This window comes from Phoenix dactylifera, chromosome 1, assembly GCF_009389715.1.
Source record: "Phoenix dactylifera cultivar Barhee BC4 chromosome 1, palm_55x_up_171113_PBpolish2nd_filt_p, whole genome shotgun sequence".
In the NCBI taxonomy this organism is placed as follows: Eukaryota; Viridiplantae; Streptophyta; class Magnoliopsida; order Arecales; family Arecaceae; genus Phoenix; species Phoenix dactylifera.
This window is the reverse complement of record NC_052392.1, coordinates 30,487,145-30,501,509: the sequence shown is the minus strand read 5'-3', so window position 1 is coordinate 30,501,509 and position 14,365 is coordinate 30,487,145. Positions and strand designations below refer to the sequence as shown.

At 36.6% G+C, this 14,365-nt stretch overlaps 1 protein-coding gene across 2 annotated transcripts; it reads right to left on the bottom strand.

Moving 5' to 3' along the window:
- Nucleotides 1–1,134: 1,134 nt before the first annotated feature.
- On the bottom strand, nt 1,135–11,209 carry LOC103704320. 2 transcript variants are annotated; one of them, XM_039131631.1, is made up of 4 exons: nt 10,801–11,209; nt 5,173–5,329; nt 2,199–2,386; nt 1,135–2,065 (listed from the first exon to the last, which is right to left on the bottom strand). In XM_039131631.1, exons 1-4 carry the CDS (start codon nt 11,128–11,130, stop codon nt 1,805–1,807), a joined length of 936 nt encoding a protein of 311 aa, XP_038987559.1. In that variant the 5' UTR covers nt 11,131–11,209; the 3' UTR covers nt 1,135–1,804. The 2 variants fall into 2 exon arrangements, with proteins under 2 accessions (XP_038987559.1, XP_008785774.2); XM_008787552.4 differs by having other exon boundaries at nt 1,136–2,065; nt 2,199–2,389.
- Between the last annotated feature and the right edge of the window lie 3,156 nt (nt 11,210–14,365).

The following is a 14,365-nucleotide window of genomic DNA, read 5'->3' as shown; positions in this document are numbered from 1 at the left end:
CTTCTCGAAAAAAAATATCCGCGAGAAAAAATTCTTCCCACGAACCAAACCAGTCCTAAGTGACAAAGAATCAGTCCTTTTCCTTTATGTACATGAAAACAAGACATTTAGCATCGTGGGCCAAAGTTTACTGACCTCGCTGGCACGAACAAGAGCCAAATGACCAACCACGATTTAGATCTTGCGGTGGTATGAGATCCTCCACAACCTCAATGCTTTCAAGGGCGTGATCTGGGATCCCTGCTGAGGCACTGGTGGGCTATCTGAGCAACCTTCTTCACCCGTTTAATTAAATAGTTGAGCTCTTGGCGAGGATCTACTAGTTGGTACAACCTCAGCCTATGCCCAAAATATGGTCTAGCCCAGGATTTTATTCCCCATTAGGCCACTTTTTCGTCCACAGATCTTTGACAAGTTAAAATCTCAAGTATCACAAGACCGAAACTGTAAACATCACTCTTAGATGTCAAATTCCCTGAGTTGCGTTTCCATATGGCCTTTTTTAACTTTTTTTTTTTTGTGAAATCAGTCTTCTTGTATCAAACGGAAAAAAATAAAGGAAACCGGTTGCCTATTCTAGTTCTGAAAAAACGAAAAGATTGTCGCACATTATACTTGTGTAACAGGCTTACTGGTCTTTGATACAAATTTAAGATTAGGATCAAAGATATAGATGCGGTTTCTTTAGTGCTTTTTCAATGTAATGAGATTGAGATAAAATTAAACTAACATTATCTTTACAAATTCTTATTCGTATTATAACATCAGCTATATATACACATATCCTTTATAGCAAAATTACTAGATAAAACTTTTTAGGATTTGCAACTTGTTCTAAAAGTAGCAAATATTAGTATATCATCCGTATATAAACAAATAATAACACCTTTTCCATTATTAAATTTACTATAATATATATATATAAAACCCATTTATCCTGTAGAGCTAGTACAACTTGATCAAACTTTAAATGTTATATCTCAAAAACTTAATGGATCTTAAACGTTTGATTTTGATAATGCAAAATATTTAAATAAAAAGTTTATTAATCAGTTGCCTTGAGTATACTTGAATGTTTACAGAAAGCTAAGAAAGTAACTCTCAAATTAAGATTAATTATCCAAAGCTTCATACAAAGAAAATCGATTCTAAAAAGGCCTTGAAGCAACCTTTAAATGTTTACCTACAAATACAGAAAATTCCGACTTGGACTATCTTAAGAGTTGATCCTTGAGTTACATTAAGATTAATTATCCAAAGTTCCATACAAAGAAAATCGATTCTAAAAAGGCCTTGAAGCAATCTTTAAATGTTTACATACAAATACAGAAAATTCCGACTTGGACTATCTTAAGAGTTGATCCTTGAGTTACAATAAGTCGACCATAGTATCCAGCGGCACAACTTGGAAGAACAAGACTGAAATAGGGCTCCTCTTTTTCGGATGAAAATTCCAGCAATTTGGCGGCCCAAATCAAGCCAAAAGTTTGCTAAAATACTAGGAAAGGAAGGAGAAGAAGACAGAATACTCACCTTGGTTTGGCGTAGTTCCAGCGGCTCTTTCCGGGCATTAAAATCCCAGTCAATGGAAACTAAAAATTATAGTCCGGTCAATGCGGGACCAGCTATCAATTTACTGTATATCTATTTGGCCACCTATGTACAAAATTGTCAACAAGTGCATATGCATCCATAGTAGACCCATCGGAATTATTAACAGTCTAGGTTGGACCCATTTGAGAAGACAAAACTTCTTGCAACTGCAGCAGAAGATCTCAAAATAGAGTATTACAGCCGGACTTTCCTAGAAAACATCATGGTCAAAATTTCCTCGGATGGTGGAATTCTGCAGAGCCTGTTTGAGATGCATTGCTAGTGTGTAATTGTTTAATTCGAGTGTCCTTAATTGTTCCTGATACCGTGAGACCATCTGTTTCAACTGTGCCAATTCTTGGTTCCCTGCTTCGCAATCTTTCTGACGCTCATTCTGGATTGCGACTGCACGCTTCAATATAGTGTTCTCACGAAGCAATGCTTCCACCTGCTCCTTCAGCTTCTTACTTTCCTGGCCACATTTAGACACAGAAGGATAAATATATTTTCTTAGTAAAACCGGCAGATATGTTACATGAAACATTATTAATTCATGATGCAATGCAAACAACTGAGACTCCTTTCACTTTCCGGGCATGAAATACCTCTTGAAAGCTATATGCTGCTTCAGCACCTCTACGAGCCTTGATGGATTTCTCCAACAATTCTAGCACTCTGGAAGTACGAGATCTTGCATCATCCACGTGAGAGGCATTCATCATTTCTCTGACAAATAGCTCTATCCATCCAGAGCCATCTGGTGGGAGGTTCTCTGCAGAAAATGAGTTCCTAGCTGCTGCATCTCCATCACAAGCAACCAAAAATACCAATCAAAGTTTTGCAGGTGAAGAATACTGTATAAACGTTCTATGGTGCAAGTATAATAGAGAACAGAAAGAAAATTTGCTTTTGAGGCACTAATTTGAGTCCTTGGTCTGGAACTAAAACTTGTGCCTATGAACATTGCTTTTGTTTATAATTGTTGAACATCTATGATAATTTTGTAAAAGATGGTGGCTAGCTGAAAATGGCAGCCCACTTGAAAGAGGGTATACCACCCATGAAATGTACAGATAAAACCAAACAGATGATCTCAAATAATTTGGAGACAATAATGAAGATACTGCGAAAGAAAACAAAGAAAGTGATATATAAATTTATTCCCAGCTCCTTCTGATTTCATTATTTTTCCAGACTGGAAATAATTATAGAGTGATGTCATGAAAAGCATAAAATTAGCGGAAAAAAAATCACTAGCAATACCAAAAATTTTAGCACAATAATACTGATCCCAGCACGTATTCTTTTCTTCCAATGTTCTCAAAACTATTTCCCTTCCTTCATTCACAATTTTAATACATAGCTGGCATGTCTGAAGACAGGAAATGTTTTAGTATCAGGTATAATAGAAGAAACATGGCAGATTTAGGTTGACTGCATCATTTCTCACTTAGCAAGGACAGCCATTGTTTTATTTCTTTGCAAAGGCGTGATATCATATAACCTTTGAAATTCGGTATGCTAATCCCATGACTCTAGAGGACCCAACTTGTTCAGCTGTTGTTTTTGTTTTTCATGGCTTTGACTAAAATTTATGAAACTGACTCTAAATCAGAGCTTAGCAAACAAACTGTCTGGCAGTTTTTTTTACTTCTAATGCTATATCTGGGAGTCTGATCATCCTAGCGACTTACTTCAAGAATAAGCCTTTCATGACAAATTCATGGTCACCTGATGTGCCTGATTATATATAAAACCATTCTTAATAAAAGAGTTGCTATCAGAAAAATTTATGGTCTACAACCTCGACAATTTTAATACCCATATCTAACTACTAGCTATGAATTTGTTTTTGCCTTCTGCAGTAGCTCAAAAACAGGTCAATTATGGTATCCAAAATCTATACTTTGAACTAGACATGTGGCACAATAATTTCTAGCTCTAGTCGCTCCAAAATCCAAAGTTTTATCAAATATGATGAATGAAAGAAGTTGGACATGAATAGCCTTTAGTCAATTAACTCCACTCTCATACATACATACATGCATGCATACATACATACATACATATATGATGTGTGCGTGCGTCTGATTGATTAATTGAGTTTTACCATAAAAAATAGACCTCCAACCTCATGGCTCTCTTGCTTTTGGATAACAGACACACCATAGAAAATGGCTTTGGTTTATACGCTCAACCCATGAAACATATGGAAAAAAGAATAGACTATGAAGTCTAGGTTTCAACAAAGGGGATTGTAGTAAGGCATAAAGCACTTTCAATACGAACAAGCATTAGGATCCAAAGACCATGCACAAGAACTTGCACCTACACTATAAACTGATTAGGAAGGATGGATCCTGCTAATGATGTGAATGATATATACAAAGATTGTATATGACTGAACCTGGGTACGAGGTTTCAAGATGTGATGTTTTGGTAAGGGGACCTGTGTGATCTACAACGAAATGGGCAGATCAGGTAATATTTCCAAAATTACTTGGCATCTATCTCTTCCATCAAGTAACCTTCATCAAGTTATATAACACAATTTGCATATATGGAGAATTTATTACAAAAGAACATCATAACCAAAAAGTACAATGCCCTAATAAGCTCAATGATTTGTACTTATATATTTTATTTTAAATTTAGATAACTGTTGTTTAAATCTCATGCATGGTGAATTATTTATTTGAGCTAGAATTTTACTAACTAGTATCAACACCTAAGAGAATACTTGAGATTCTAGGCAGGTCAGATGTCTCCTCTTGTAGAAACGTTCGTAAGCCATTACTAATTTGTAATTACAAATATATCATTGAATTGAATTTCTACTGCAAACATTCTACTTAAATTATTGTTCAAAGTTCTGTCTTGTATCAGTGGAACAATAGATAAGAGATCACATTTCTTCATTTAACAACAGGGATTGACGGTCTCAGATGTAGTTATCAATCTGAAATGACACATTAGGTTGGGGCATGGATTCAAACACTGATTCAATGACTCTTCAACCTCTTAATCTTTGTCATTCTTCTTTTATCATGCGACGGAAGAAACAAGGAATAGTTAGGTCAGTAAACTATGAAACTTTCTGCAGGATGCTGTCAGAAGGAATGAGAATCATGTTCCATAACTTCTGATTGTGTTACTAGATCATTAAAAAGAAGTCAAATTCATTGAACTCTAACCGGAGGACACCATAAGGTTGAACAACATTTGGAGCAAAACTCAATCTAATGTAATAACTGATGGTTGGGAGACTCCAATAAAAATGCTAAATCTTTTAAAGATCAAGAAGATTCAACAATATACTGAGGTTAAAGAAAGCCTACAAAAAATAAAAATAGATATATCAAGGTTCACCGTCTCGGTACCGGACCGGTACTGGTGCTACACTAGCACTGTCAGTACGGTACAATATAGTATAGAATCTTTTCGGCATACTAAGTGTCGGTACGCCACCTGTACCGAGTACCAGTATCATTTCGATATGCCCCATATTGTCCGGTTCAGGCCGGTACAACGAACCATGCAACATGTGATACAACTAATTGCACCAGGTTTAGATCATACCTTCTGATGACAAGAGAATATTTGTGCCCATTTTCACTGAAGCTTTGCTTGAAGCAGAACAGAAGTTTCTCCCTGCAGCTCCTGATTGAAGTTCATTCAAACTCTTGATTGCTGCATCCATATTACTGCTACATGCTTCAAGGGCCCTTTGAAGAATCTGGAACAGTTCAGTTATAGATTATTGGTGAACTTAAATATGGTATGCCCTTGATGGCTCAATAAAGGTATATTTTGAGGGGTTCAAGAAAAGCAGGCAGTCTTCTGACTTGCAAAGAAAGATTTCACAATTAAACAAGAATTTTCAACATAACGTACCAAAATAGACTAGAAGAATGGACATTAGGTAGGCCACTCACCATTAAATAATGAATAAACAAGTGAAAACATGAAAGAATGGTAAAAAGAAAGATGATAGCCGCTACTTTTCCATTTGTAAAACTCAAAAAAAAAAGAAAAAAAAAGAAAAAAAAAGAAAAAAAGAGAGTCTGCTAACTGCTTCTTCCCAATATACCAGAAATTGGAGTATCATGAAACGAAAGTAATAACAGGACTAGGGTGAAAAGTGGGGAGGCAGCAACCTTTAGAGAGAAAGGAAGCAAGGCAACCTAAGAAGCTCTTGAACCACAACTATTATATTTGAAAAAAATCATACAGCTAACTAGTCTGAGAGGTGCTTATATATATATATATATATATATAGTACTGTTAACAGGTAGAGGCAAATCACAATGGCTTCATTGGTGGTATGGTATGAAGAACAAGTGGTTCGCTCATCAAAAATCTCAGAAGCAAGGATAGATGAAGGAGCAGGAGCATGGTATTGGAACAGTTGCAGGAACAAAAAGTAGAAGGTTCCTACAACCAAGGGTAACAAGTTAGTTTGGATGGTTATATTTTTTATCGACATTGAAAAAGAAAACACTCAGGTGCCAATGTCTGCAGAGAAGGAATTCTAATTTCATTTAACTGAAAGTTATTGTAAAATACGCAAGTACTTAAATTTCACTTGAGTGCACGAATAAGTATATATGGATACAATAAGAGATATTGCACTGCAACTTCAGAATACAACTAAACAAGTGCCAAAATGTTCTGTACTTCTATGGTACATGGGACAAAATAAGAAGAGTTGATCATAAGGCTTAAATCAAAATTGGATAGGTCCCAAGCTAGAAAAAAATCTTCCTTTTCACTTTTTTTAATTTTCTGAATCATTATTAGGCAGCTCTATTGCCGTATCACAGAATTTGAACACCTAAAGGTATGTAGCTTCTTCATTGACTGTCTATGGGTTAATAACAATAATCCTTACATTGAAGTGGTCATGAATCATCCATTATGAGTTTGAAGTGGTCATGAATCATCCATTATGAGTTTGAGGTGTTGTTCACAACCCAATAAAACCTATGTTTTCTCACACCCATGTTCGTATCCCCACCTTTTAGTCTTCTTTAACTGCTCAAAATGTATTAGCTTCTTTCATCACCTTAATCTTCTTTAATTTCTTACAATGTGTTTTCTTCTTTGCCCACTTTAATCTTCTTTAACTGCTCCCAACGCATTAGCTTCTCAAGAGAAAGCTCCAGCAAAAGAAACAAACTTTTATATTCTTGAAGGGCTTGCAGGACTATCTAAAGAAAAGAAATTAATCTAATTGAAGAAAGCTTCTCTTTAAGAAGATGATACGGTTCCTCTGCTAAATAGGAAGCCCAAGCCACCAAGAACTCTAATTCCAATGTCTCTTTGCCACAATCAAAGAGTTTGATGATTAGCTTCTTATGTATCTCCATTAGTCGTTGCTTTTGCAGATAATTCAACTTGACTTATATGAAAAAAGTTTATAGTATCCATGTCAAACTTCAAGCCTCCACTTGTGCATCTCTTTTTGAAAGTCACTGGTTACTTCTAGCATTCCTAGCATCAGCTCTTTTGTGAGGAACATCAAGAAAGGGCCTTCATAAGCTTTAAAATCTCCAACCATAATCACTGAATAGATCTTGATGTTTTTTTTTCTTCATCAGGTAGATCCTTTAGTTGCTCCTTCGATGACTTAATGGCTTGATCAATTTGTTGAAGATTCACCTGTGGCTAAATAGGCTTGATGTTGAGTTCTTCAATTGAATCTTTAATTGCTTCATCTTCAAATGATGCATTCTTAATTTGCAAAGTTTCAATCATAAGTTCAACTTAAGCTGAATCATCTTCATTTTTCTTTCTCACATCCTCATCACAATGATCTTTTCCCCTCTCGAAATCCAGCAGTTCATCATACAGATCTTTCGAGGGTAAAAAGCCATTGGTTGTATCGGATTTCATCATTGAACCTTTTTTCTCTACTTGTGCACAAGAAAAAGCGACTTTTTCGTGCAAGGTTGGCACAACTTAATGGTATCTAGATGAAGACCTACATTGAACATTCATACTATTTATCTTTTGGACCAATTATGTGCACAATTGGCTAGTGCTCAAACTGAATCTGGTACTCCAGAATGGTAATCATTCAACAAAGTCCTGCAAGCTCATCATCAATGTTCTCATATTTAGATTTAAAAAAAAAATGAACCTTATTGGCACTTCAAGCTGCAATTTGTTGGGCAAGAGTGGTCACCATCTCCTTCAACACAAGTAGCTAATTAGTTGAAGCAATTCACCCATTGAACCGGCCATCATATTATTGTTGAGATGAACTCCTTGAAGTCATGTTGTAAGGCTTCGAATATCCATGAGATTGCTGCTCTAATACCAAGGTGACGGGAACCCAATTTCTATTTGAAAGAAACCAAAATTTCCAACTATAAGGATGATTTGAAACATACCTTGCGGAAGCGCATGATCATATGTTCAGGACCTTTTTTTGGCTAGGATTACATGCTTTGAACTCCACATTGTGTTCTTGAATATTCTCTTTGGTGTAGAACAAATTCGAGGCCGGGAATCCGTTTACGATTGAAATGGAAACTCTTTCCCACAACCCAAGAGTCTTTTGGGTTCACGGATGGCAGAGGGAGATTAGAGAGAGGAGAAAAGATTCATGTCCAATCTCTCCCATGTCTGATCCCTTATCTATCATCACAAAGGAGTTGAGCTTTGGGGAGTTTGTAGAAGTTGTGAAACTACACAAAATAATTATGACCATGCGACAACTCCCACATAAACCATAGCTCGAACCGGACTTGGGCATGCCCTCATGGGCACCCAACCATCGTTTCCAACATCTCCCACTCGCACATGATGGAAATAACCATGCCTCTGTCTGCCAAATCCTGAATCTCATTCATACAGACAAATGGGTCATGCGACTGATAAATACACCTACACTTGGGAGCTCCAAACTAGAAATCCATTAGGGCCAATATGCAGACATCAACCCAAAAGAAAGAAGAAAGAAAGTAAATATGGTATATGTTGTACTCCAGGTTCATTTAGTTACACTGGATTAAGCATCTCTCATGCTCTCAAGAGATCCATGCTCAACCCTCCTCTCTAACTTCACATGGATCCACAGTTATGTCCATCTCAAAAGAATGACATAACAGGCTAGTCAGTGAATACAACTGTGTGGTGTAATTTCATATTTGCCTTCCTTTCATCCTAATGCTACTTGGATTCCAATTGACTACTTTCCTAGTAATGTTCCTTTAGGCCGAATCACTCATGACCATGGATAACATACTAGAGTAGCTAACATCAACTCCACTTTGTGACAGTCAAAAGTCACATAGGGTACCACTGAGATCAAACCCATGATCTCTAGGACTCACACAATGAGGAAGAAGGAATCCATTCATGCACTTCTTGATTGGTCGCTAAGCACATGCAGTATGAAATGCATGCTCTAGTGGAGATTCTCTATTTCATAGAGTGTCTGTCTTTACTCAAAACACCATACAGGTCTTAGTTCAATCGCATCTCAAGTGCCTAACTCGAGTTCTTCATTTGCTCACTCTCAACAACGCCAAATGAATTTCTCGCACCTGGCTTTATATTGGCTTCATGGATGATGGAGAGATATCCACATCCACTCTTAAATCTTAATTACATAAAAAGCCACATCTTGGTCTTCACCAAGGCGATATTTTAAAGATTTGAGATAAACTCGCTCTCTTGGTGCTATAGCTCAACTATGTCTCATCTTTGCTCTCTCTATTAGCAATAGAGATGATTGCTCATGTAAGTGAGTCAATCTTAGCCAATCGACAAACATAACTAGTTGTGCTAGTTGTAACTCATCCTTAATGCCATAAACATAACTAGCAATATGCTAGTTGATCTTATACATCCTGATTTTTTGAATTCTTAGATGTATTCTTCTTGTTTTAAGGTGACTCTTCAACCATATATATACAGAGCTGAAGATGAATAATGCCTAGTGAAGTTCAAGGAGGAGAAACAACATAATTCAAAGGCAGCAAGTCCATATGCAATGCCTCAAAGTTGAAATGAAGCCTTCCTTCCGGATGTTACTTCTCTAATGCTGGAAGGAGGGGATAAAAATACAACAAAGAAGAAAGGTTGCAACAGGTGGATAAAACACAGAGCATTGATCCCGTTTTGTGATAGAAGAAGAGAAAAGAAGCTTCATTCATTCACCAGTGAAATTTGAGCCAAATGTATTTGAAGAAAGCAAGAAAAAATGGTCTTGTTCCTTGTTAGGAAAATTTTTAGGTAGAAAAGTGGACATTGGTTATTCTCTAGGCCAATAGAATTGGCAGATGGAGAAACCATTTCTAGTGCCAGATACTGCAAAAGAAATCTATCTCTTCATGTTTCAATCAGAGGAAGAATTTGGATTGCCATCATGCCATATCATGTCATCTTCAAGGATCCAAAAGTGTTAACCCTCCAGAATTCTAAAAATTGAAGCATCTAGCACTGATGTTTCAATAGTTCATAAGCTAGACTTGTAAGTAAATAACTCCCTAGAAAATATTAATTAAATAGGTAAAAAAGTTAGACCTAAAACACCAATGGCACACTCGTTGATCCATGGACCCCATCATTCACTGGAATGCATCAGAAATAATATCTTAGTGAGTTCATATAAGATGCAGCAGGAAAATACGTTTGGCTAACAGCTTTGCAATGATATAAGCACCATGAAATTAATTAACTTTTTTTCCAAATTTTCCCTGATATATTTGTGCATAACAATGGCAGGGTACTTCCACTAATCAACCAAAATGTGTTGACAAATTTTTATCAAAAAGAGTTGATTAAAATTACATGAAAAATCCTTCGTTTGCACAGACTACTACTACTATAAAAACAAAAATAAAAGCCTAGCCACTGCCCTAAAACTCTAAAAGAAGAACTTCAATTATCTGTAACTGTCCAAAATGTGATCTTTTTATCCATAGGACTAATGCCACTGTAATATACTGATTATCGACATGAGATCATCACCCAAAAAAAAAAAATCTTTGAAAATAAAAGACATCGAGATTGGCATTTTCTTTAAGAATAATAAGAAATGCAAATCCAGTACCCATAAAATCCATCAAAATTTGCAAAATAACAGACAAAGAGGAAGCGCCTTTGATAGCATTAAACAAAATTGAGAATACCCATATGAGCTAAAGATTTAAAGAACAAAGAACGAGAGAAAGGGCATCCGGGCCAAGAACGAACCTGAGGGTCCATCTCCGGGAAGAGGAATCTGAGATGCGCAATGGGAGACGAAAGTTCTCCCCCACTGTCGTTCTCGCTGTGATTGACGGAGGAGGAAGGGGAAAGGGAGGGTTGGAGAGGGGACGAGAGGGCGGCGGCGGCGGAGCAGCGGATCCTCTTCGAGCTGGGAGGAGGGGTGTGGGGCAGCTCCTCGAAGACGGAAGAAGACCTCTTCCCGCAGACTAGGGCGGACATGATGGCCTCCGCTGCCGCCGCGGTGTCCTCGGAGCGGATGACTTCTCTCACCGGAGGCGCCTCCGTTATATTCGCTGTTACTCCCCTTCGATCCATCGCCGGAGATCGATCTCTGTCTGGTTTCTTCTTCGAATTCGATCGACGGCGAGGTCGACGAGGGGCGTCCGCAATGGGGTAGAAGGGGGGTAACGTACGCGGGCAAAGATTTTGCTTTTAAACAGGAGAATTTTACACATGAGTACCTAACAACTTCTTGATTTGTATATGACTACCTTTCTTGAGGGGTGTCAAAGTTCTTGTATTTTTTTTTTTGGTACATAACTCCCTGAATTTTTATTTTTGTAGGAGTATACATGAAATAGATTATACCATAAAAAGATTACATATTAATACTATATAAATATAAAATTTTATAGTATTAAGTAGATTATATGCAAATAAAGTATATTTAAGGAGTGACATGCAAAAATAAATTATAAACAGTAACAACAAGGTTAGATATTATTAATTTTAGGGCATGTTTTGATGCATGCCTGGAGATAAAATTAGAGAGAGAGATAGAAATAATTAAATGCCATGACATACTCCAGCATGCTTTTGATTTATGAGACAATGATTTGATGGATAAATTTGTTAACCATTTTGGAAGAGAGGGCAACTCAATTACTGTGTGGCATCAAATTTTTATTGGTAAATAGTGACAAATAGTTGAACTTAGCAGAATTACAAGCAAACTAACATTATTTACCAAACAAGATATGTACCATTATTATACATAATACTAAAATTTTCAAAATATTAGAGTCACCCTTTTATAAACAAAGCCCTCTATTCCAATAGTCACAAAAAAAGCCCTCTATTTCAATGAGATACAAGTTCTATAAACTCTTGGATTAGAGGAAATTCAAGCAGAGTAATAATTTGAAGATTTTAGATAATACAAAAAAAAACCTATCCAATATTATATTTATTCAAGTTTAGAATATTTTGTAGTGAACAATATATGACTCGAAGAATTTTATTAGATGAAGGGGTATGACTACTAGAGTGGCTCCCAAATTATCCAATTCTGAATTATCAAGCTGATATCTCAAATATAAAGTAACTTATTCTTGCTCGAGATGTACTTAGATCCATAAAAGATTAATCTTCTCATACATTCAAATTTATTCCTTTTTCTTATTTTAACCAGCTAGTAATTAAAGTATAATGGTTTTGATTTTACTTTTGTATGTTCTTTCTAATATTGGAATGCATGTCTTAAAACTTAGGAGGGCAATCATCGCTTTGTTTATATAAAATATTTTAGAAAAATAGTTTCCAATGATAGTCAAATCAAAGAATAACTTGAACAAGTAATTTCTATGTTTCCAATGATAATCAAATCAAAGAATAACTTGAACAAGTAATTCCTAAACACGAATATTGTGATCAACCATTCAAATAGATCCCAAGGTTGTGTAAAGAGAGGATTAAAGGAAGGAAAAAAAAGCTTTTGACCTCTCAATTTACCCATTTTCACATTTATCCTATCATTTTAAAAATTTTAAATCGAGCCTTTAAGTTACTTAAGTACTCCAATGTGTTACTTCCTTCCAACTCCATTAAATCGTTGTTAGTAAAAGACCAATTTGACTATCATGTAAGTCTTAAATATGTGAATACTTCTAAAATATCCAAGGTATATAAAGGAAGAGAAAGAATGAGTAGTGGGAAGTCTTCATCCACCATTGCTGATGCACTCAACCTATCCTCGACGCCCCTTGTCTCTTCATCCCTAATATCGCCCACTTGCAGTCATCTAACTAGCGATCCCATCGGATCAAACTATTCAACATCCATCCTAGTCATCCCATGCCATATATCCCTACTTTCCTTAGCCAGGCGCCAGCCTTCCACCAACCTGGTTGGTCTAACCACTAAACATTGCTTGAGTATTTTCCGTTATAGGCAAACCTTTCCTTATAGCCGAACATAAGACTCCTTAGTGATAAGTTGACCCATCAATCTCTCCTCTCCTTGACCTACAAGCTAGAAAGGAAAGAATAGCGATTGTCGAGAAGTTTGCCAGTGAAAAATAATGAGCCACTCTTTCTACTATATCCATATTTTTTTTCGTTAGTTGTTAAGCAAGCAAGGATCCTACATTTGCCTAAGTAGTGGGGCCATATATAAGTCCTTTGTCGACCTTTTAGGTAGAGTGCCTAGCCCCACCCCTCCCCATCTCCCTCAATGCCAGTGATCGCTCAACAAATGGCTTGGTAGTTAGCATCCCCTAGCTTGATTTAAATCAAAACCATAAACCATCCAAAACTGAAGTCCATCAGCAGCTAGTGCCACATTCTTCCGTGTCTCACCTAACGGTCCTACCCAGAGGAAAGACACAATACCACATAATACCGCCTTGCATCATCAGACCCACTTCTCACCTTTGACTTCTCTGTTGAAGTAACAATGGATGTTTGAACTATTACCACGTCCCCCATATGCAAGTCTAGATAATAGAAGCAAAGACAAAGGAATAAAACCATGATGTTTGACAAAACATTGCACACATCACTAGAAAAGGAAAATCCAAGATCTGGAGGGTCTTCGAAGGAAATCAAAAAGCCGTGGTGCTTCCACCAAGGCCAATGCCCCCACGATGACCCTTCTTGTATTCTAGAGCGTACTATAGCACGGGCTAATTGGGATTGACCATGAACCAATAATGGTGCTTGTAATTAGATTTGAATTGATTCGAATTTTTGCCTAACGAAGATGCTATAACTTAAATAGAGAAAATATGTGTAAACCCGTACGGATATATATTTAGTCTCATATCAGCTATACACCAGATAGATTTTAGATACTTATACAGAGCCACGAAATCTAAATAATACTTTTAGTTAGTCTTTTAGGTGAGGTCACTACATCTACTAAATATCCTCTCTAAACACATTAGCGACTGAATTACCCCATGGTACTCTATGCCTCCTTCAAATACATTTACTTGAAAGACCCTAATGCATCCTGTACAACTCCACATTTCACATGCCACTAATTTGCTGTAATCAACGCAAGAGTGAATCCACCGGCTTAAAAGTCATAATCCAATTCTCAGATATCCAAGAACTTCAACATGCTATATATCTACCATATGTTTCTTAGCATTTTTATTTAGAGGAAGAATGGTTATGTTCGGGTCCTTCTTGATTTTTAGCAAATTAATTACCAGATTTCCTCGGATTGTAACGGTCAATTTATTCGAGACCGGCACAAAAATAGCAATTCGATCAATAAATGTCCGAAGAAGCTGGTTAATTAAGAAACGATGCTAACACAATCAATT